General features: G+C 26.9%; 1 protein-coding gene across 1 annotated transcript in view; it reads left to right on the plus strand.

The window, feature by feature from the left end:
- Nucleotides 1-24,571, plus strand: part of LOC107440676 (uncharacterized) — a 68,409-nt gene that overhangs the window by 37,221 nt on the left and 6,617 nt on the right. The window contains exons 4-19 of the mRNA XM_043053289.3: nt 2,171-2,249; nt 3,475-3,564; nt 4,596-4,716; nt 6,326-6,400; nt 6,921-7,065; nt 7,402-7,474; nt 9,586-9,715; nt 9,864-10,049; nt 12,013-12,109; nt 12,564-12,661; nt 15,029-15,163; nt 15,804-15,983; nt 16,575-16,634; nt 16,731-16,794; nt 18,968-19,545; nt 20,328-21,330. Coding sequence (XP_042909223.2) covers nt 2,171-2,249; nt 3,475-3,564; nt 4,596-4,716; nt 6,326-6,400; nt 6,921-7,065; nt 7,402-7,474; nt 9,586-9,715; nt 9,864-10,049; nt 12,013-12,109; nt 12,564-12,661; nt 15,029-15,163; nt 15,804-15,983; nt 16,575-16,634; nt 16,731-16,794; nt 18,968-19,545; nt 20,328-21,330 — 3,114 coding nt within the window. The remainder of the gene's footprint in view (nt 1-2,170; nt 2,250-3,474; nt 3,565-4,595; nt 4,717-6,325; nt 6,401-6,920; nt 7,066-7,401; nt 7,475-9,585; nt 9,716-9,863; nt 10,050-12,012; nt 12,110-12,563; nt 12,662-15,028; nt 15,164-15,803; nt 15,984-16,574; nt 16,635-16,730; nt 16,795-18,967; nt 19,546-20,327; nt 21,331-24,571) is intronic.

Here is a 24,571-nt window from a genome sequence, read left to right on the forward strand (position 1 = left end):
GGTATTTCCATTGTCCATGAAACTTCTTAAAAAAAATTGGTTATTCTTCATAAACGAGTGGGGAAAATATTGTCGTTCCTGTTATTTCATTATAAGCACAAGACTACTGAGAAACGTGGTCCAATTTAACTTGATTTTGCTTTCTGTGTGTAGCAAACAATCCCGCGGAAAAACAACAAAAGCGTTATATTGCCAGCATTCGATTTCATGAATTCGAAGGCTCCGGAAAAGGACCACCGTGATTGTCACCAACATATGGGTTGAAATACAAAGCTAAATTTTCTGAGAACTACTTTAACCCTTTCGCGCCGACTGTCACAAATACGTGACAGCATAAAACCGTATCACTCAGGGTAAAAAGATAAAACTGGTAATCAAAGTATTTCTTTAGCAGTTTATTTGTGGGCGGAGTCATAATTGTTTGATTTATTTAATTCACCATTACTTTGTACAAAATAAAACTATTTAGTTATACTTTGAATTAACATTGATTATATATATTATTAAACTAACAATAATTAAAGTAAAAGCAAAGTAAGCCTGTCAGATTAGCAACGACTACATTTAAGTTACCGTTTTTTATTTAATTACATCTTGATTCTGATTTTGTACGAATGCTTTTCTGAGTCACCCGTCCCCAAGGGGTTAAGGACAAGATAAGTGTAACCAATTGATTTACTACAGACAGAGAACATCCTTTCATCTCAGATATCTTAAAGCATCCTATAGGCGACTCATTCCCCCTTCCTTTTTTTAGAGAAAGGATCCATATCTCAGAAAATACAAAATTCAATTCATTCCCTTTCGAGGGGGGGCTCATCAATTGAGCGAAATCATGCATTTCGTCAGGCCTCGAGAACTTTTGAAACGAATCGAAAAGTTTTTGCACCTAATAATAAAATCCATTTACCTAAAAATAATTCCCTGTCAAAAATAGTTTTTTTTTTAAATAATTTATTATTAATAGTCGGAAAAATTTTGAGTTTAAAAATATACAAATTTTTATATAATTTTAAAGAATATCAACAATTTAAATGGTAAAATACAAAATTTGAACGAAATCTGTTGAATAGTTCTGGAGAAATTAAATGTTAAATATATAACTTTTTTTAAAATTGAATAATTCAGTTGTATTTGACTGATTTCGTACGCATTACATTTTGTATTCTGTCATTAAAAATAACATTTGTTAAATTTTTAATTTAAAGTTTTTTACGACAATTCTCTTAATAAATAAAATAATTAATACTTCAAGGAACTATTTTTAGGTAAATGAGTTTTATTATTGCGTGCTAAAATTTTTTAGTTCGTTTAAAAAATTCTCGAGATATGGCTATTTATTTCGAGAGTCAAGAATTCGAACAGATTGAAAAAAAATGTATGCGTTTTTTTAGAAAAAGTACGTGTCTGTTTTTCTAATTTAAAGTATTTTGAGTCTTAGTATATAAAAGTTCAAAGTTTCGATCATAAGTTATTCATTGCGTTTGCTTTTTTGCACATTGTACTTATACACATACAAAAGTTACTTTTTTTATATTAACTGAAAAGTTTTCAATTGATTATATTATTTTAATTTTTTTGTTTTAATTTGAATAAATATTTTCCTTTAAAAAAGTTTTGATTTTATATTTTGAATTAACACGTGACTTAATAGTGGATATATTTTTAATTGTTAGAGGGGGGCACCAAAATATTTTCAGTGCTTAGGGCCTCAAGAGATCTTAATCCGGCCCTGGTTGTAAGCATGGGGGGGGGGAACTAGACACTGGGAGTTCAGCGTTTTGCTGACCACCCAACTGAAATATCTGCTTGTGCACCCCAGAGCCCAAGATCAAGAGAACTGAAATGGGCTCAGTAGGCCTTGGCCCTCTATGGGCTGTCGTGCCACTGAGTTTAGTTTAATAATATATTTCCAAAGGCAGGTTTAAGGCTTAGCTACACAAAGGGAAATTGTCAATTTGCAATGTATATGTATCACTACTATTTAGGAATTTGACTGTTTTTGTGAATTGCACTGCAGAATTTAATGTTTTTGCTCCTTCAAAACTCCTATTATATTTTTTTAATAAAAGTTAAAAAATGTGATGTGGGTCAAAATCAAAAGAAGAAATTAGCGTTTTTTTGTTACAATTTTTTTCCTAGTTTAATTTTTTTTTAAATCTATTTTTAGGAGTATTAGAAATTCCAGATAGTATAAAGGGATGCAAGTGCCTTAATGCAATTGATGCTAGTGTGAATCCTTTAGGAAAGTAAGGAAGTAATTTTTTGAATAATTGTAAAATATTCCCTTTTGTATATCTTTTTTAATTATATTATTAGTACATTTTCTGTATTTTTTATGACTTTTAATTATTTAATTTTTATTTGTTTTTGGAAAATTAGTTTTTTATTGTGTTATTGTTTATGAATAAAATGTTCATAAAAATAATTTTCCTTCTGATCATTGCTGTGCCTAATTTAGTTTGATTTGATTTCACTGAAGTTTCCTTAAATGTGAAATAAAAAATATTTTTCTTCAGAAGTATTTTATTATTAAATATCATCTAGTTTTGGAAAAAAGAAATTCTTTTTAATATAACTGTTGGTGTAACTGTTTTAAAATTATAGAAATTCATTTTCTCAGATATTTGCATATAATTTTTAGTTAGTAGCGAGATAAAAATGATTGTTAATTATGAAACAAATAAGTGTTTGTATGGGCATTTTAGACTTGTAAAATTATTTTTGAAATATGCATAATACAAAAATAATTCATTTTAATTATTCTAATAATTTTTTAATCTGATTGTAAGCATTTTGTTTTGTTATTACTTACTGACAAAGAAAGTTTAATATTACTTTAAAGGAAAACTTTTCTTTTGTATAAGAAGTTTAACAATCATAATGTATGATAATTTTTTTAATGTCATCTTACATAAATTTTATCATTTTTCACTGTCCTTTGAGAACAAACATTGATTGTAAAATTTGAATTATTCTTGAAGCAAGATATTGTTTTTTAAACATATTTACATTATGCATTTTCGAAATTGAAATTGGTCAATAAAATTTACAGTGAAATGAAAGTAAAAAAAAAAAAAAAAAAAACCACAGTTAGTAAAAGCTTAAAAATTTAGTTAGTAAAAATTAAGACATTTGAAAAATTATTCAAACGCAACTATTATTTTATGTTGTCGTTTTTCATTAATTGCTTTTAAAAATTTGAGTAGGATTTCATTAATTGTTATCATTATTGGATATAATTTCAGTCAAAAATATTTACCCCAATTTAATGTATTTTTTAAAATTAAAGTTTCATCAAAAACTATTATAGCACTTAAAAAAATACATTTTTTTAAAGTATGTATTTGTCACAAATTATGTTATGAACTATTCATTATGCATTTTATTGAACAATATAGAAAAATGTCTTCATTTCTGTTAATATCAATATAAAATCGTATATAAAATAGTAAAATTTGTTATTTGTTTTAGACTTCCTGAAGGATTCACATTTCTTTTAAACCTTCAAGAATTATATCTTAATGATACGTTTTTGGAATACCTCCCTGCAAATTTCGGAAGGTAATGTACACAATTTTGCTTAGTATATATTTATAAAGTTTTTGAAACACATGTTACTTATTGTAAAAATTTGTTTATTTATTAATAATTTTTCCTACAATTTTAAAAATTCGGTTTTTTTAAAAAATATTTTAACTTTTTCTGTTGTAATGTTTATTTTCCAACATAATTATTTGAAATATTTATTAAAAAAATTATTATAAAATAAATAATAATGATGATGATGCCCGGTGGCTGAGCGGTAGCTCTTCGCTCTGTCGTGTCACAGGTCCCTGGTTCGATCCTCAGGCCGGGCAAGGTTGACTCAGCCTTTCATCCCTTCAGTGGGTCGATAAATGAGTATCAAGCATGCTTGGGAACTAAACACTGGGGGTTCCGCGTTCGGCTGACCACCTGAGAGGAACATCTCCTCCTGCACCCCAGAGCCCAAGGTCAAGAACACTGAGATGGGCACAGTAGGCCTTGGCCCTCTAGGGCTGTCGCGCCGCTGAGTTTAGTACTTATTAATCATTTTTATAATTCTTACATTTATATATTTGTGAACATTAAAAAATAAATAAATAAAAACTTTATAATAAATTAGGTAATGGCCGAAAATGTTTTTGTTAATTTTATTTCCTTCTCATACGGCAAAATTTTGCAAACATTGTTTTTCTAATTTTTGTATACTTATTTTTAACACAAAAGAACTTTTTTTAATAACTTAGTGACAATATTTTGAAAATTATATAAACGATTAAAACTACATTTTTTTTAAAAAATTATCAATATATATGAATAGTTATAGATTGTTTGATAAAAAAATTTTATATCAGAGATTTTGCCTGTCTCACAAGCATACTGTTTTAACTTAAGACAATTTTTAGTTTCTTTGTATGTTCCAGTGATACATTTTGTCATTTTGCTGATGTTTGCAATGTATTTTTTCACAGTAAATATTTTTATATTGAATTATAGTTTTATTGTTGATGCTATATGTAATTAAATGAACAAATGTTTTAAAGGTGCATTAATTTTTTGTTTTTAAATAGGTTAGTACATTTGAAAATTTTGGAGCTAAGAGAAAACCATCTAAAACTTCTTCCAAAATCTATGGCAAGACTCATTGAGCTCAATAGATTAGATATTGGACAAAATGATTTTGCAGATTTGGTAAGAACTTGGTTGTTTTTTATTATATAAATCACAATTTTTTTAAAAAGAAAAATTATTTATTTTCAAATGTTCAACAAAAGTTTTTCCAGAAAGTTGAAATTTTTTTTTTCTAAACTAAGTTTTATGTTTAAAATTAGACACTTTTATTATTCGTTTTTGTTGTATTTCAATTTTAATGTATGATCAGTTATTCATCTAAATATGTATGCTTCTCTGTTGTTGAAGCTATTGATAAATTCAAGAATAATTTTTTTTCTGTTTGTTCATCTGATATTTTTATAAACTTAAGAAGATTGCATCATGATTTAGCATAAATTCAAAATTTTAGTCCTTATATGTTTTTCTGGTTACGCTCAGAAATCTTTTTCATTGTGTCTTATGTATCAAATATTATTAATGGAATATTTTAATATGTGTAAAGTTTGGTAGTGTTATAAAAAACTTACTTTGCTGAATAGAGTAGGGAAAAACTGTACATTTATAATTTTTATTTAAACTTACTTTATTTTTAAGTTCATATGATATAGTTAAATCCTTAAATCAATACCAGTCTATACCATTTTATAAAAAAGACTGTTAACACAGCTTTTTACCTTTATAGGAAACAAAGATTTCCATCAACTTAATTTTTGAATACATTACTAAATAAAATAAATTAGTGATCACTTTTCTCTGTTGAACAACATAGAAAAAACTAGTTTGTTTCGAAAATAAGTCTATGGATCAAATTTATAGCAGGTTAAACAAATTTTTTTAATGTATTTTGATAATCTTGCTTACGATATCTTGGTTGATCTTGCTTGGTAAAAGATATTGGTGACTCATTTAAACATTATTTTTAGCTTGCTCATATAGCCTGCGTTCTGTACTTTTAAAATTTGCTCATGTTTTCTTTTTGGAACCAGCCTGTATAAAAAATATCTATTGTACAGAGCTCTGTCACTTTTTCAAAGTTCTTTGGATAATACTCATATCAATAATCACCGTTAAAATGATTAATTTCATTGTATATATTGTTTTTTGTTTTTAATATTGTTTGGTAAGGTATGCATTGTTTAGTTTTAAATATATTCATTATAAACTGTGGTAGTTCAGGTACCTGGTATGTTAAGCAGACCAGTTACAGTGAACCAGATTGGCCCTCTGTTATGAGGAATGCTGTAATTTTTAGACTCCTATAATATATCATATTTTGATTAATTTCAATAAAATTTTTAAGAAAAATATGCTTCATAATTAGTTTTGTTATAATTACTCCCTCCCCCAATTTTTTGTCTACGTAACAGTAAAAAATTTTAACATTAAGGTTACTCTATTGCATATTATATATCTCTCAATTCTTTCACCATAACTTCATATTTTTTTCCTTTACTGACTTAACTACTTCATTGTTTGCATTGTTTTCTCATTTAGTTATCACTATAAATAGCAGATTAATTCTTACTGTTGGTTAACAATTGCAGTTAGTTTATTATGAATATTTGCTTATTGAATAGGATAAAATATGCAGTTTTACTGTTTTAGCACTCTCAAGAAAATATTATAAGTTTTATTTTAATTAATTGTAAATTGGATAAATAATATGGTATTTTTCTCTGCTTTTCAGCCTGAAGTTATTGGAAATTTACCAAGATTGGTTGAGCTATGGTGTGATAGTAATAATTTAAATTGTCTTCCACCAGTAAGTGTAAATCCTATTAGTTTTCTTTTTTTTTAAAAAAAAAAAACCTTTTCTTTTGTACATTCTTAAATAATTTATTGCTTGCAAATGGAATTAAATATCCTTGAGCGAACATGTAAGTTTTAAAGAATATAATCTAATTAAGAAACTGATGAAATTTGATGACATTTTTAAATAAAGATGTATGTCATGCAAAAATATCTTTAAAAGTATACACACATGATCCCGTGCTTAAACTTAACGAAGTAAACCATCTCTCAGGTAGAGTTAGGCTAATATGGACTTAATTTAAGTACCTTTAAATTTAAAAAAAAACTATTAATTATTCTATCTTAATTTTATCGGCATCACGAGAGCCTCATTAGTAATCCTCCCTTTTTTAAATACATCATTGAAAAGTTCATAATAAATGTAGCTTTTATTTCAGTTATATTTTTTTATAAAAAATAAAAAAAACTTTTCTATTTTAGATATTTCCTTATTTACCATCATGCTTTAACTTTTACATTTTTTTTTTCAGTTTTTGGGAGGTCTAAAAAAATTAGCCTATTTAGATGCAAGTAAAAATAAAATATATGAAATAGCAGATGAAATTGAAGGCTGCATTAGTCTTTGTGACCTGACATTGTCATCTAATCGAATCAAAGTACTTCCTGAAGGCATAGGTATGATACTATTATATAAATCTTTTTTTTTCCCCTTTTTTTTAATTTTATTTGTCTGAATAATTTAAACTACAACAATTGCCCTTTAATTTTGAGTTTAATTTAGTGTTATTTGTTTTTTATCTGAATAAGACATATAATACAACTTTAATATAATGAGCCTTTACATTCATCACTTAATAATAAATTACTTTTTTTAATTTTGATGACTTTTATTGATCTACTTGGAATACAACGACTTCATGTATTATTTAAAAAAAATCTTAATAATGTGTTTATGCATGTTATTAATTTAAATGAATGTTAAATTTTCTGACTTGAAATTGTTTTCCCCAGCTAATTTAAGGCGACTGACAGTTTTACGAGTAGATGAAAATCGCATTATTTCAATACCTCAAAACATTGGAAAGTAAGTCCATTTGTTTTTAGAAATCTTAGTAAATAAAGGATAAATTTAATTTCTTTATTAATAAAGTAATTGTGTTTATTTTATGTGCTATATGTTATTTATTAATGCTGCATAGATCTTTATACCTTTTTGTATTAAATAAATTGTTTTAGTTGGTACAATCTTTTACGACGGAAGTTTTTTACTTATAATTTAAAAGAAGTTTATTTGCGGCGGGCTAAAATTTATTTTAAAATGTTTTACATTGCTAATATTCTAGCTAAATAGTTTAAAATTATGTAACATGTACTATTGGGAGCAAAAATTTAGAACAAACTACTTAAAAGGTTTAGCTTTAAAGTCTAACATTTTAAATAATATGATGATTTTATTAAAATTCTGTTTGAAAGTTTTGCACTATGCTATACCAAGTTAATATTTTCCGCATGGATCTTTGAGATTCTATTTACTATCCACTAAAATCTATTCTCCTTTCCTTTTTTTTTTTGTTTCAGTTATATATCTTGAATTTGTAGCATAGTATCTGCCATTGCTTTTAAAATTTTTATTAAAAATGTAATTGTTTGTTTGATAGTATTAAGATGATCCAATGTCATGAAATTAAACTTATCAATATTTAAAATTATTTAGTCAATGTTATTGAAAATAATTTTGGGGCAATTTGTTTCAAAATTTAACTGAATTAAACCTTGAATTTTAGTTTATGAAATAATTTGTGTTAGTGTGTACCAATTTTTTCAAAAAATTTATGTTTATTTTGAAGATTATAATATTTAAAATTGAAAGAAAGAATTTTGCTATTTCATTATGACTGAAATTGTTTTTAATAATGATAAAAACTTAATTTTGTAACACAAGCTTCTGTTTCAATTTAGCTTTTTAAATTTGTTTCTTTCTAAGTTTGTTTATTTTTTTTATGAGAGTATAAAAATCTGAGAAATAATTATAATTTTTGTTTAACTACATTTACCCCTTTTTAAATTCTGAATATTTTGCAAGATTATATACACACATATATGTATATATATAAAAGTTTGGAGAAATTATTAATATTAATAATTTTTCCCAACTAAAGTAATTAAATTCTATATAAAATCATTGGGTTAATTGTATGTTATTGTAAATAAATTCACTAAACACCTCTTTGTTTCTTTGTTAATTTATGTAATTTTTACCATGTGCAAATCCTTTTCGTTCGAATCCGTGGCTAAAAATATGTGTAAAACAGGCAGTTCATGTTTCTTTCTCTCTCTCTCCCTTTTTTTTTCTTCTTAAATCAAAGTTAATTTTCTAAAATCATTAAAATTGTTTAATTAAATATCAACCTTGTTAATTATAAACTTCTTTGAAGTATATAGTATAATATCTTACACACATCCATTTTCGGGGCCGATCCTTAGTATTTAACAAATCAAACGTGCTTCAGCACTGCAGTAAGAAAGCACTATAAAACAAAATCTATGTATTTACGCTTTTACCTCAATTTGCGCTTCTGTTTTCATAGTTTATAATCTAGTAATTTTATTGCGAAAATATTTTAAATCATTCTTCAAAATTTTCTCTTTCATGTAAGTTTATTTTAATTCGCTACTCGCTTATAGATTTAATTTTATGTTTTGTTTTTTCTTTATATTTTATTTTCTGTTTTTAATGTGATATTTATTACTTAATGTGTTCAATTCAATTTTGTTTCAAAAAGTTTTTTGAGTGCTCCTCACACTATTGTATTGATATATTTTGCTTTGACTGTATTGATACTATATTAGAAAGCACTCCTTTTTGCAGTTATAATTGTGGGAGCTGATGAAGAGATTATATCTTTTCTCTTTCCCCCAAATTTGTATAAAATTTTATAAATTTTTTTCAAATTTTTATTTTTTCATTATTCTGTAATTTTTCCCATCTTTTCTCTACATTTTCCTCTACATATTGTATGTATGTATATATTTTATTTTCTTCTTTTTTTATATATATATATATATAAAATATTCACATATTTATACTCTATTTTCAGTCAGTCTCTTGTATTCTAAAATCTACTTTCTTTAATTATCTGTTGTTATCAATAGGAGTTAAAGTTTCGGTAATAACTTGTTTCTCTTCTTTTACAGCTTGTGCAATTTGGAAGAGCTAGTCTTGAGTTCAAATAATCTAAAAAGTTTACCTCCTAGTCTTGGATTACTTCGAAGCTTAAGAACTTTGATTGCTGATGATAATTTATTAGAGGAGCTTCCATCTGAAGTAATTAAAACATTCAATTTTTAATTTAACATTTGGCAAATCCAATTAAAACAAGGCTGCATTGAGAAGAAACTGTTGTATATATAAATTCATGTTCCATTCAAGCTATTTTATTTTTGCAATATTTGTAAATGTTTTTCTTTTCTAGATTGGCAGCTGTCTTAAACTCACTATTTTGTCTCTTCGAGATAATAAGTTAGTTCATATTCCTGATGAGCTTGGGCATATTACTGCATTAAAAGTTATCAACTTGAGCGGTAACCTTTTACAGTACTTGCCATTTAGTATAGCAAAGTTGCCAAATCTACAAGCACTGTGGCTTTCTGAAAATCAGGTATTTATTTCCAAGAGAAATGTTATTTGTAGTACTTAAGCAAGGTCCCCCAAGGTCCAATCAAAATTTTATTATAATGTTTGTTTTTGTTTTTAATTATTATTAGTATTGTTTATTTCTTTATTTTTTTAAAGAAAGTTGCAGAAAATTCTTTTTTATCTGAATACAAAGCTACTATTTTGAAAAAAAGAGTCTTCAGGAACTCTACAAAATATAAAAATAATACTTTTTATTCTTTGAGGAAGGAGTCTTGCTATTAATATTAAAATTATCCTGGAGCTGGTAAAATCTGTGTCCAGCCTTGAATCTGAATATGGTTTTTTTCTGTTCTTTAAATTTTGGGCTGGGATAGCCTGGTTGGTAGGGCACTGGGCCCATGTCCAAGAGGTTGTGGGTTCGATACCCGCAGGCCAAAGACTTCCTGTGTAGTAAATGGTGACTGATGTACATGAAATCTGTCGATTTACAAAGTCCTCTATGTTCCCGTAACAAATCATACCTCTGGGGGTACTGATTCAGGAGTTTCCTTGTCTTCTGAAATGGTTCAAAATTACAAGACTGTTGAGTATTAGTAGTCATAAACTGAAAGCAATTGGGTCGGCTGTTCAACGATGGATATAAAAAATAAAATACATTAAATTTGTTTTGCATTTTTATTAAAATGTTTATCAAAAATATGGTGTGCAATTATCTGTATTCAAATCTTCTTTAAGTAAAAATCTCCCATAACAGATAATTATTGGTCATGGAGGTTAAAGCTCCAAAATTTTGAGATGAACTACATGATGGCTGAAATGTGGTCTGCATTGTAACCAGTTGCCTTAATTTTTTTTTTTATTCAAAAATTTTTATAGCATTTTCTGCCCCCTCCCCCAAATTTTTTTGGTAATTCAGAATTAATTTCTTGTCTTTGAAATATTACTTTCTGCAAAAAAGTTTTTTGGTCTCTGATTACAGTTTTCCTATTTTATTTAAAGTAAATACTATCAATAAAGAGAACTCTAAAAATCATAATAAAATACAGAAAATTTGTTTCAAGAAAATGTTATGGAAACTTATAGTCTATTTCGTATGAATTGTTATGGATTTCAGTATCAATTGTTATCTTGTAACAATTTCTATAGCGTTAAAGCTCAAAAATTTTGAGATTAACTTCATGATGGTGGAAATGTGGTCTGCATTATGACCAGTTGCCTATTATTTTTTTATTCAATGTTTTTCGTTAGAATTTTTCTTCCCGACCCCCAAATTTTTATAGTAATACAGAATTAATTTCTTTGAATGCTTACTTTGTGCAAAAAATATTTTTGGTGACTGATTATAGTTTTCTTAATTTTATTTAAAGTAAACACTATCAATAAAGAGAACTGTATACGTCATAAAAAAATACAGAAAATTTGTTTCAAGAAAATGTTATGAAAACTGATAGTCTGTTTCGTGTGAATTTTTATGGATTTCAGTACTTTATGTTGTAATGATTTCTATAGTGTTAACCCCTTATTTATAAGCTTGTGTGAAGTTATAAGTGAGAAAATCAAAAATTATGTAATGACATTTGTTAATTTTATCTTATTTGCAAGTTATCCTTTATGGTACAGTAGGGAACCGATTATCCGGAACGATCAGGACCTTCGTCATTCCGAATAACTGATTTTTCCGGTTTTCTGAATCGCTACAAAAAACCGTTTTTTTCTATTGTTAAACCCAACTAAAAAAAAAATTGGAAATAATCTTAAACAGAAAAAAAAAACGATGAAGTAATACACTAATGATTATTTCCAAAATGATGGTAAAGCAAACATCTTTCAAGAAAGAATGAAAAATCCTAAAATTTTATAAGGAAAAAAAAAATTTTAAAAATGGCGGGAAAATTTATTGAATTTTGTTCCGGTTTTCTGATTTCCGGATAACGGGTTCTGTACTGTATATTATTTGTTAGTATAAATTGTGTTTATATTTTCAGAATAAACCTTTGATCCCCCTTCAATCTGATACTGATAGAGCAAGTGGTATAAAAGTTTTAACATGTTTCATGCTGCCACAAGTACCTTTAGATGAAGGTCAGTACACATTTATAATTATATGGTAGAAAATGCATATTCTTAATAGATTTTTAGCAGTATATTACCCATGCATTTCACTTTTGCAACTTTTTACCATTTACTAAATGGAGCATTTTTAACACTTTGCCACTTTTTAAGATGTTTGGGTTTTTTATTTAACTTTACTTTATTAAATAACCTTTTTTTAAATTTAATTAAAAGTAATTTATTTAAACCTAACTAGTCTTAAACAAATTTTGGTCACTTTCAAGAGTTTTATTATATTTCTTTCAGTTTTTTCTTCTTATTTTTTTTACTTATATTAATCAAATGGCAGTTTTTAACCCAACCCAGATGTGACATTTTCTCTGAAAATTATTCCCTAACTACTCATTACTTTTTCAGTGGATGTATATTTTTTAGATGAGTTTGATATTTCTTTAAAAGTTGCTTATTTTTGCTATTATTGTAGAAGTCATTGATGTACCTGATGTTGAGGTTGGAGTCAAAGACCCAGAGAAGGGTAGACCAATAATAAAATTTGCTTTTGATGCTGAAAAAGACCAACCAGTAAGAAATGTTATTTTCATTAAAGTAGTTAAGCACTTAGTAACCAGTTATGTGATTTTTCTGCTAATATACAAATTCCGTGAATTAATAATTTACATTCCGACAAAATTTTCTCGGAGATCCGCTAATCAAAAATTTAAATTTAGTTGCTTACGCAAAATCTCGTTAACAAGACATTTATACTACCCTTACCTTTGACATAGAAATTTCGAAGCCGAATTGCGCATATCAACGTGCTTGATACCATCATTAATTGTTGTTTCAATCTCCTTTTTTTTTTTCAGTTAATGCAATTGATTTTTTCATTGTTTTTAAAATTATGATGTTATTATGACACGCAAAGTTCAATTCCTCTATTAGTCATTTTTAATGCGAACAATACCACGGTTTTTTCGATCAAACTTTTCGCATTTGCTACAGATATCCATTTTATAAATCCCAATTATATTATTTCAATGTTATTAAAAAAACTAGAAATTCGAGTTGCACATTTGTGTTATTACTTTTTTATGTGCTGTATTTTTTTCTCTAAATCCATGCGTTATTTTGATCGAAGTTTTTTTCTTGACAGTTATAGCTGTTGATTTTCATGTAATTGTTTTAAAATCTCAATATTATTATTGTACAGTAGATTTAAATAGCGCACCAGAATATTCACTATTTGACGCAATAATTTAAAAATTTTTGCAATCCATTTTTCGGTTGTTATCGCTACTGATTTCCACATATTTTTTAAAATCTGACATTTTCAATGTGATATTATTTATTACAACACGTGAATCTTGAACATACTTTTAATTAACCACTTCTTGACGCTTCAGATGGTGAGATTTCATCGTAAATACCCATGGTTTTAACATCAATCTTTTTTTCAGTTATTGCCAGAAATTTTACTAATTTTAATTTTTTTAATATTAAAATTATATATTCTTATATATATTCTTATATATATTATTATATATATTCTTTTATTCAAGTGAAAAAAATTATTAAATTAAAAAAATTTTGTTTCTCTCTTTAAAAGTTCATAAATGTAACTTTTGTGTGCAAAAATGAGTTTCCTATCTATCTTATATGTACAGAAAAAAAATATTTTAATAAAATTTCAGATAATTTTTTCTTCTAGTAATCACATTTATAATTAACTAATTTCTAAAACATTAGTATAGCTTTTCATTGAGTTAATTGTTGCGATTTTCAACATTAGTGTATTTTAGAAATTCAAATTAAATTTTGAACTTACTTTCTTAAAATAAATTTAAAAAAAAAAAAAAAAAAAACGTTTAAATGCAAGAAAAGAAACTGTCTGTGTGAAATACAATAATCTCGGTAACAATGGTTTTTCATTCATAATTCATGAATCCCTATTTCTTAAGTATCCATGTAAGAGGAGTTAGTTGTATAAGTTATAATAAAATGCTTTATAACTGAAAAATATTTTTAAGAACAGTAACGAAGAATGATGTTAAAGTTACAGTGAGTTAATTGAATCTGAATATTTATAAATAATACATAACTGTGCATAGCGCCATCTGTGAGAAATATTATTAATTATAAACAGCTTGAAACCGCTATTACTAAAAAGTTGATATTATACATTGTAAATGATCATTTTATGATTTGAATAAAGTTAGATATTATAACGTTAAATATCCAAAATTTGGAGTGTTTACAAATTTTCATGTGAGAGTGGTCTGTGGTAAGTAAAATGCAGAAATTTCTGTTAAATTTTAAAAGTAATAGTAAATAATTTAATATCATTTTTAGGTAAATATATGCTATATGCTTTTAAAGTACCAAATATTATTTATTTTGACTCGATTGTTATAATCGAATTTTAATGTTTCTTCCCATAAGTTTATGAGTCTCCATAATTGTTCCATGGTTTGTAGTTCTTGTGTAGTAAAATCTCTAATCATTAGCTTGTGAACTTTAATGATATGCTGTATTAATTCCAGCTAATGCAGCTGAATTAAATTTAGAATTTAAGCTTTAACACAGGTTGTTTGTTTTTGAAAGAAAAAGATCTATTAAAATTTCAATTAAAGCTAGCTTTATGGCACAAATAGATATAAGTATTATTTACTCACAGACATTTGCATTTTTCAAATAAATAATTAATAAAAGTTGATAATGCATTTTTATAGTTGATGCTCTCAGCATTGATGTTTTTAAATTTTATACAATAGTTTTTATTTCATAACATACCTTTGAACATTTGTCTAATATCTATTCTATTCTATTTTGAATATTTATCTAGTATCTATTCTATTTTGAATATTTGTCTAATATCTAATTCTATCTAATATCTATTTTGTTTCCATATATTTAATATTAATTGTTTTTATATTCTGTTTTGATTTCTAGAGTAGATTAGTTCGTGCACCCACACCTTATCCTAAAGAACTTAAGGCTCATGCTCGTCATGCAAGAAATTTTGCTCTGAAAAAGCACGGGTCGAAAGATTCTGAAGGAAATGATGTAGCCAATGAAGCAGCTCCGGTAATTAGAAATTTATTGCATTCAAATAATAATATACGTGACTTTTAATATCGTTCTGTTTTAATAGGTTAATTTATTCATTTGAATTTATCTTTTTTAATTTTATTTTATTTTGTTCCAAAAAGCTTAAGTCTGATAGATTTTATTGTTTTCTACTGATATGGCTATTAAACTCATTATTATTTTATTTATTTATTATTATAGTTTGAAACTTTATAAGCTGTCTGTCAAGGATCTTTAATAGCTTTTGCAAATTTTGTTAAGCTTATTTTTTTTGTGAAAAAATTTAATGTTTGTGATTTTACCTGACATTTTCATTCATTTAATTTTTCTGTTGAAATTTATTACTTTGATATCTTTTTTCTGTATTAAGCTTTAATTGTCACAATTTTTTTTATATTGATAAAATATGTTAATTGCATGTTATCTGTCAACTTACACACTTTTTTGTGAGTCACTTTCTTTTCAACTTTTATTACAGCGAATTAATCATTATCACGCAATATACAATAAAAAATAATCCGATTTTTGGAAAAAGTTTCATGTAACTATCTTTTTTTTAAAAAATACATAAAACTATGTTTTGTACATAGAAATAAATGCATCGTTGTTTGTTCATTGAGGGGAATATTAATTTTAGGTAGTTGACGAGAATGAAGGCTTGCATGCTACTGGGGCCACACCTGATATTATGATTTTACCCACGACAGTATCAAATGAGTCAAATACTCCAGGCGTTAAAGAAGCTGTTGTTGCAAGACCAAAATCACCTCTAACTTCACCTTCCAAGCATGAAAGGCATTACATTCCAAATGTTAAGGTAAAAACTATTTACAGGACATGTTTTAAAATAATTTATTTTAGTGCTAAAAATAATGTAATCAAATGTAATAGCAATGATAATCAAATAAAAATAGAAGTAATCAAAAATAATAATAATCAAATTGTAACCCACTTCTCATTTTTATGCTTGTACTATTTTTTTTAAGTAGTAATAACAGTAAATCATTTTTAAATCAATTTATCATCATCTAAATTAAGTAGTAATAACATTAAATCATAAATACTTAATCAAAATCATGAAAATATTTAGCTAAACATGTTAGTTTTGCTGCATTTTGCAAGATATTCTCAATTTCAGGCTTCATTTTCCACCCTTTGATATCGAACCAAAAAACCTCTACATCTTTTTATAATGGCTAATATAGTGAAGAAAAGAGTTTTTTTTTTTTAATCAGAAACTGGTTATTTTATCATGATCATGTAAAGTCGTTGAAAATTATTTTGCATTTTGTTAATGTATATAGTGCTTAAAAAGTACTTAAGAGGTGCTTATTTTTTGTTGAAAAATTTGGCTACGCACCCTGTATATACCTGTATATATATTAATATGTATGTGCTTGTGTTGCAGAATTTATCATCACAAGAAGAAATGAAACAACACTCATTTTTGGAACAAAATCCTCTACAGGTAATTTTTTTAATAAAAATTTATAAAGGTCAGTACAGTTTGATTTTTTTACGTAAATAAATAATAATTTAAATATATTTTTTTCTGTTTTGTTAGGTTAGCCAAGTGGTTAGTTCTGACATTGCTTCTGAAATTAATGCTAAAATATTAGGTAGACGTGGTAAGTATAACCTGTTTAGTATTGTTTTATTTAACCTCATTGTTATTTTTAAAGAGTAACAGTAATTGATAATGATTTTATAATTTGCTATTAGGATGTTATTTAATTTGTAATTATATACAGAATAATTTATATCTACTAAATAATATATAATTACATATTTTTATGAAAAAAGCTATACATAAATTAAGAGGGGTTTTTTTATGCTATCAAATATTTTATGTGCAATAATTATGAATCTGAATGTAAAGTTTAAATATTGAAAGTGTGAAAATAAAATATGTTTTAAAGATGTTTTTGTAATGTAATTTTTTATTTGTTTTTATTCATTAAAAGTTTTAAATGAAGTTTTTTTTGTAATTTTTTTAAAAATAATTTTTTGTAGATTCTACACTTTTGGGGCTTAACTTTTGAGTATTCAAAGTCAAACAAACTTTATCGATTCTTAATTTCTGCAAAATTATCCTAGACTAGAAGTTAAAAAGTCTGGTTTTACTGCATTTGGCACTCCTGAAATGTATCACATTATTTTAGATACCGCTAAGAATTAAATTGGGGAAGGTATTTATTATCGCTGCACACATCTATACGAGTGAAGCTATTTAATAGTTATATGTCATCTTCAGATTATCAGAATTATATTTGTACTAAAACATAAAATCTAAAAAAAGTGGAATGACAAAAAAAATTTCATTCATATTCAAATGTTTATTAATAATTAATTTTGTGAATTAAAGAAATATCAGTGATGAATATCTATTTTTCTTATAACTGCAAATGAGTGCAAATTTGAGAAATTATTGTTTGAAAATGAGCCTTGTTTGGAAGATTTTATTTTTTATACGGAAAAAGACACTGGTGCTTAATGCTCTATTTCATAACCATAAGTGATTAAAATGATAAATGTGATATTTTCCACCTATTGTAACCTAAATTAACACAAATTAATGAAAAAAGTATGAAAAAAATGTTTTATAAAAAATCTGCTTCAAAGGGTTATCAGGTGTACTAACTTTAAGAGAAACTGGTGTTAATCACACCTGTGGGAGGGCATATAAGTAATGAAAGGTTTATGCCTCATGAAAACATATCCAGAAATTGATTGCCCAAGTTTCAAATGAGATATTCCACTATTTTAATCAGAGTAAGATACTTAGTAAATTTGATACTTATTATTTGCATAAATGAATCAAATTTTATTGTAGAATTTTTGATATTCTATTATCTTTTAACTACTTATTCAGAATATATGGAACAAGTTATAAAGAATATTTCTCTAGCATTGAGTTTAAAAAAATCACATTAATACTTGCTTTTTTATTATTTTAAATTCTTGCTTATGTCTTAGTGTAGTTTTAGAATATACAAGATCCTTCATCTTCCCTATCGTATCACCTTTGCAATGTTTTTATTTATTATGTAAACGCTTTGGCAACTAAAATTACATACCAGACTACATCAATTAAAGTTATATTAAGTTATACTAAACATAATATAATTGCCATGTTTAAGGAATTTAAAAAGGTTCAAGACAATTATTAATATATAAAAAATTATTATCTTTGATAGTAATTTTTTCATATTTGCACTGTTAATGTAATTTTTTTAGGGTCAGAGTTTTTAGTTTTTTGATGAATTTCCATGTTTTTAAAAGAACAAGAAAAAATTATAAAAGTAATATGTAGAAAAGGAAGTAAATAAAACTTTAACAGAAAATGTTTTATGATGGATTTTACTAAGGTTTGGAGAAAAGTTCCTCCTTTTTTTTCGCCTTGAATTGTGTGTACCAGTTTAAATGATATGGTATTCACACTGAGTTAAAATATTTTTTTTTCTCTTTTTAAAAATTTTAATTTTGAAAAGAATGAGTGAAGGAAAATCTCTAATTAGAGGAGAAGTTCAGATAAATTAGGTTTTATTTAGATAAATTTGTGTCACATATTAGAAAGCAAATTAATATGCTTAAATAATTTTAAAAGATTAATCAACCATCTTACTTATAAACTTGGGTTTCAAATCTTTCTTTAAAAAAATTTAAGAAAAATTAAGCCTTCAGAATTTTAGCAACTCTAACCCATAAATGCTTTTTATTTAATTTTGACTTAGATTATATTCACTTATTAATTCTGCAGTATTTTTTATTTAAAAGAAAATCTTTTTATTTATTTTGTAGATTCTCGAGGTGATGGGTCTTCCAGTGAAAACACCTCCACTTCAGCTACTGGTTCGCCGAAACTAACCCCAGATGGCGGCTTGAACGAAACTTACGGCCACTCTCAAAAAGCAGACAAAGATGGTCACTTCAAGAAAAACATTCCAACAGCTGGTAAAAGAGACACCTGGATGAGACAGCGACTTTTAAGACAAGGAAGCGGTGACAGTGACAGAGGATATCGTAGTGACCACGAAGTGTATCTTGCGGAACGAGATCAGTTTGGGCAGCAGCAATGCTACCATGATGGCTATGCTAGTGACTGGGAGGCTTTTCTGGCAAAGCAGAGCTATGAGGGACCCACTAATCCAGATTCTGTTCATGGTGCACAACACTACAATCGAAGTTCCTTTCCACCCAATGATGCGGAATATCGGGGCCATGCAGAAGGTCAAGAAATCAAATCTGATGTCGAAAGAGATGGATATGTGTACCCTTGGAATACCAGATTTCGATATCCTGATGAAAATCCGTCTGGTTTAGTTGACGAGGAGTATCAAGCACGTATGACGCCACCTTATAATGGATACTATCAAATAGTAAATATTTCCTTTTTAAATAATACTTTAATGAATTTTCGATATAATACAAAGTTGGTCTTCAGTACATCTTTTTTTTTTTCATTTCATGGTTATCCTAAGTTAGGTAATAATCTATAGAATTCAAAACCAGCATTTTACTGTCAACAATTTAATCTCCGTTTCAACAATTTGACTTTTAAATATACTCTAACAACAAGATTAAAATAATTTGTTAATCATAATCTAAAATATCAAAACAAAAAGCTTTTGAAAATCAGACTGAAAGTGTTCATTTTCTAAGAGATTATGTATGAATCTCAATAACTATAAATTATAACTTATTATATGAAATATTGCTCCTTTGTGGGGCGTGAAATTAACATTGGTCTGTTTGTACGGGAATACTAAAATTAAACTCTGACCACCAATAAATAATGACCATTAGATAGTTTTTTATTATAGTTATGTAGGTAATGTCTTATTTATATATATATTAATTACAAATTAATTCGTTTGAATCATACATTTCAGAAATCTCATACCTGTAATAGAACTTTGGTTGAACTATAAGAATTTTTAGAATAAACAAATCTATTAATGATATTATAATGTGTTTAGTAACACGTTTACAAAATGAAATAAAAAAGTGAAGCATTCTGTAACAGCCTATTGTAAGCCAGGGGTTCATGGAGGTTGAGGGTTCACAATTTTGTGATCTAGTTTAGATACATTGAAAAATATTTTAATGATTTTTGCTCATTGTATCACACACAATCTTATTACTTGATATAAATTTGCAGGATCCAGTCTCAGGCCAGTTTTTTCCTGTGTATGACATGAGTCACTCATATCCTCCTGGTACTGATTCATCAACTTACATCTACGGTCGTAATCCCGGTGCTGAAGCTGCACCTCCACAGTCTTACTATGAAGATTGTGATGGATATAAGCACCCAGCATCGCATTATTGGATGCCACCACCCACATCAAATCCTCCTCCAATTCCTGCTACAAATCCTGGAACTTTACCCAGAAGATTAGGAGCTGCATCACCACGTCTCAAACGAGCTCAATGTTTGAGTGTTCAGGCTCCTCTGCATGGAACACCACAAGAATATCATTTAATGCCCCACCAAGCTGTCCCAATGCATCCCTCAATGCCAAACAGTTCACCTCGACCTGGACGTTCACCATCCCCTGGCATCGAGAGCAGAGGGCCCGTTCCTTATTCTCCTCAACCCTACCAAAAATTCCCTCCTCACTTCCAACCCCAATATCCAGGTTATCCAATCACAACCCAACCTGTAAACTCAACGCATTTCCCACCTTCGATGTCAAACGTTCATCCTTCACAGTATCATGCAGCTCCCGTGTATCCCACAATGCCCACATCACCTAGAATGAAACTCCAGTCTCATATGTATCAAAATTCTGCTGTCGATGACTCAGCTTTGGTATCGAGACCTTATCCTATGATGCAACATCCCAATCTGCACAATTCTCCGTATTACTCACCCAATCTTCGAGATCATTGCGGACCTCCTGAACCCTATAGCCATGTTTTTGGCAACACGGTCAATCCGGAAAATTTTGAAAGAGTTCAGGATGCTGAATATGGGACAATGACTTCTCCTACTTCCTTGCATTATCGCAGTGGTTCAATACCTGCTCAAATTCAAAGCATTGAAAATTGTGATGTAAATGCTGTGCAGCATTTAAATCGTTCTGTGCCAAGTATTAATATCATTCCAAGTACTTCACCACCTCGAACATCATATGTTATGGGGTCCGATGCTTGGAAAGGTATGAATAAATTTCCTTTTAAGTTCTGAGCAGTTTTTATGATCTTTATTTATTTTTATAAATATAATGTATAATGCAATACATATGCCATGCGATTTTTTTTTCTTTTTGATTTTTTAAAGTTAATTTTTGATTTTGGAAGAATTTTTTTGTTTTTTTGCACTTTTACAAATGAGTAAATTTACGAGAATGCTGACCCTTTTTACACTGTTTCCTTACAGAATATGATTAAAAAACTGGTTTTCTTTGTTGGGTGAAATTCTGTTACAATGAAGGATTGTCACAGGATTATTGCTTTTTTTTTAATAGCTCAATTTTGTTTTTGAAGCAGTTTTCTCATTTTAATTAGAAATATATAAAATTTTTACTTTGATTTAGCTGTTACCCTTTGATTCCGTTCGGTAAATTTATAAATGTGACCATAAATACACTATTTATTAAGAGGTGTAGTTTTGCTGCTGCTCATCAAGCCCCATGATCGAGGATGGATTAAAGGGGCCTAGACCCTAGATTATTGAAGGGCCCCACCAGGGGCCAACGTGAAATGCAATATGGGAAAAAAAAGCTCTTAATAGAAAAATAAAAGGAAATCATTTTATAAAAACATTTATTTAATCAGCAACCCTAATGTGGGGATTTTGTCACAAAAATGTGACAGTTTTTTATTTTAATTAACTTTTGTTAAACATAAAGGAATAGGATAAGAGAGAGAGAAAGAATCGAATTATTAATATAATGTTCAATTTCTTTAATTTTGATAAGATATTAAATTTGTTTGGTAAATAGCTCCCCATTTTACCCATGAATCCCAAACCCTGTGACAATTTAATTCAGTTGTGCCTATGATTGTTGAGAGATTGTAATTAAAAGAGTAAACTACCTAGCAATGAGATATGAATGTTTGTTCCTTTGGTACTCGTACATTTATTGCTCCCCCCCCCCCGTGTATTTCATTAAATTCTAAAATCCAATAGCATATATTCTGAAAAAGATCTTCAAAAAACCAAAATTTTTTTATTTAAACTATTAAGTACCTTCAGCATTTTACAGAATAAGAATATTTTTTTTTGTTGCTACCTCTTTTGACTCTACTATAATTGTATAACCATTTTATCAAAAACAAAGTATTTCTACATATTTTACAGTTGCATGCAAATTTTAATTGCGTTTTTAATGTTTTGAGTTTGCAGAAAACGTTCTAAAATTTAGTTTTTTAAGTACATTTTTTAATACTTGTAGTATGTAAGCATACAAGTAATTGAATGAAAAAATAATATTTGTTATCAATCAACTTGATTTAAAAATAGTTCTCATTGTACTTACTATATTTTTTATTTTATTTATTAATTTTTTATTTTACTTAAAACTTTTGTATCAAGTTTCCATTATAAAACCAATAATTGTTTTCTAATACTAAAGTTTGTAAAACTTTGAAAGATTTTCATATGTTTAAAGTGGATACGAATTTCACACTATAAAAACTACAATAATTCTCTTTTAAAACTTCAATATGAGATAACGTAATCATAAAGAGAACTATTTGCCATGCTATCAGTGTTATTGAAGTCTGCTGTTTTTTTCTGGGTATGTTCTTTGTAAATCTGGAATTATAGGAATACATATGAATTAAATATCTATTAACGAGAAACTACTGTTTTTTTTTTCTTCTTTTTTTTATCTTTAATCAAATTAGAATTATTTGCCTTCCCTTATGTTTCTAGATGTGTTTTCGCAAAGTTGTGACTGTTACTGGTAGCTATTTTTATTTTAATCATGATTGTAAAAGCATTATCTCCAAACAAACAACGCTGCGGCTTAAATATTTTAATAGTTTTTTCCCCCTTTCAACTAAATTGTTTACTTTCTTAATGAAAGTATGCTACAGGATTCAATTTTAGACAATTCATTCAGTTTTATGTTTTGATTTCTTAAAAATTTTATTTCCTTTATAAACATAAAAAATATATGTTTTTTAAATTATTTTTAATGTTTTTTAAATTGCTTTTAATTAAGGCCATGTGTGCAATTTATGTTGCTTTTTCTTGTTCATTCCTCTCTTTGTGGATTTATAATTTAATTCACAAAAATACTTCATTATTTCTGGACATTTATTGTTTGAAATTCAAACAATTGTCATCAATATTCTTTAATAATTGAAACTAAGACTCTAAAAATTTTTAAAAAAAACTTGTCCTTTGTCTAATTTAGTTAAAAAGCATTGCTGGTTGTTAAAAATCATTTTTTACTTTGTCACATATATGAGAGAACTTGATCATTTTGGTTTCGTTTCATTGATTTTAAAAATGTTATGTTACTATAGATATTAGATTAATTTAAAAATTTTCTCGGGCTACTTAAATTTATATGTGTATATATATGAAACTTATATTATTTATCAGTGTTTAATGATTAATATTATACTTTTTACATACTGCAATTCTGTAGTGATTAACTACCATAATACAATTATTATCAGTCAATATAACTAAACTCCCAACATATTACTAAGCAAAATGATTTGATTTGATATGTTCAGTCATTTACCTGAATTAAGTTATCATTTCTGCAAGCGCTGAAGCCAGATATATCAACAATATCAAGTATTATTTTAAACGTGTGATTTTTAAAACTATTCATTTTATTTTAAGCTGCATCTGTGGACCGAAGCTGACAGTGGATGAATGCAGGTAGTTTGAATGAAACACTTTTGTTTCAAATTGATTTATTCTTCAAAAATAAAAAAAATTATAAAATAAATAATTCTAAAATTACTTTTAATACATTTCTAAATCAATTTTAATCAACATTAATTTTTTTTCTTATAATTTATATTAAAAATCAAATGGCATATGTGTTGAAATTATTTTTAGTATTATTATTTTTGTTCTTTCAGCGTATGACCTTATTATGTTGAACATTTTATGTTTATTCATTTGAATCATTATTATGTTATTTTAGTTTACATATTAATTTAAAATATGTGAGATTTTATAATTGAAGAACTAACTTTTAAAATTGCGTTATTTTGTTACAGCATTTTATTTTGCATGTAAATAACGTGATTCGCTTTTAGCCAAATACATCTTCAAGTAATAATTTATAAAATAAATAACATTTTTGTTTGTTTTTTCTTATAATTTTATTTCTTTTTTACTGATGTAATTTTTAAATGCTTTCTATTTAAACATAACTACCCAGCTAGCTAATTTGTTTTAAATTCCACCTCTTATTGTTCCACTTA

The sequence above is a fragment of the Parasteatoda tepidariorum genome, chromosome 5, assembly GCF_982258835.1.
Source record: "Parasteatoda tepidariorum strain Cologne lab strain chromosome 5, Ptep-v5.0, whole genome shotgun sequence".
Taxonomy (NCBI): domain Eukaryota; kingdom Metazoa; phylum Arthropoda; class Arachnida; order Araneae; family Theridiidae; genus Parasteatoda; species Parasteatoda tepidariorum.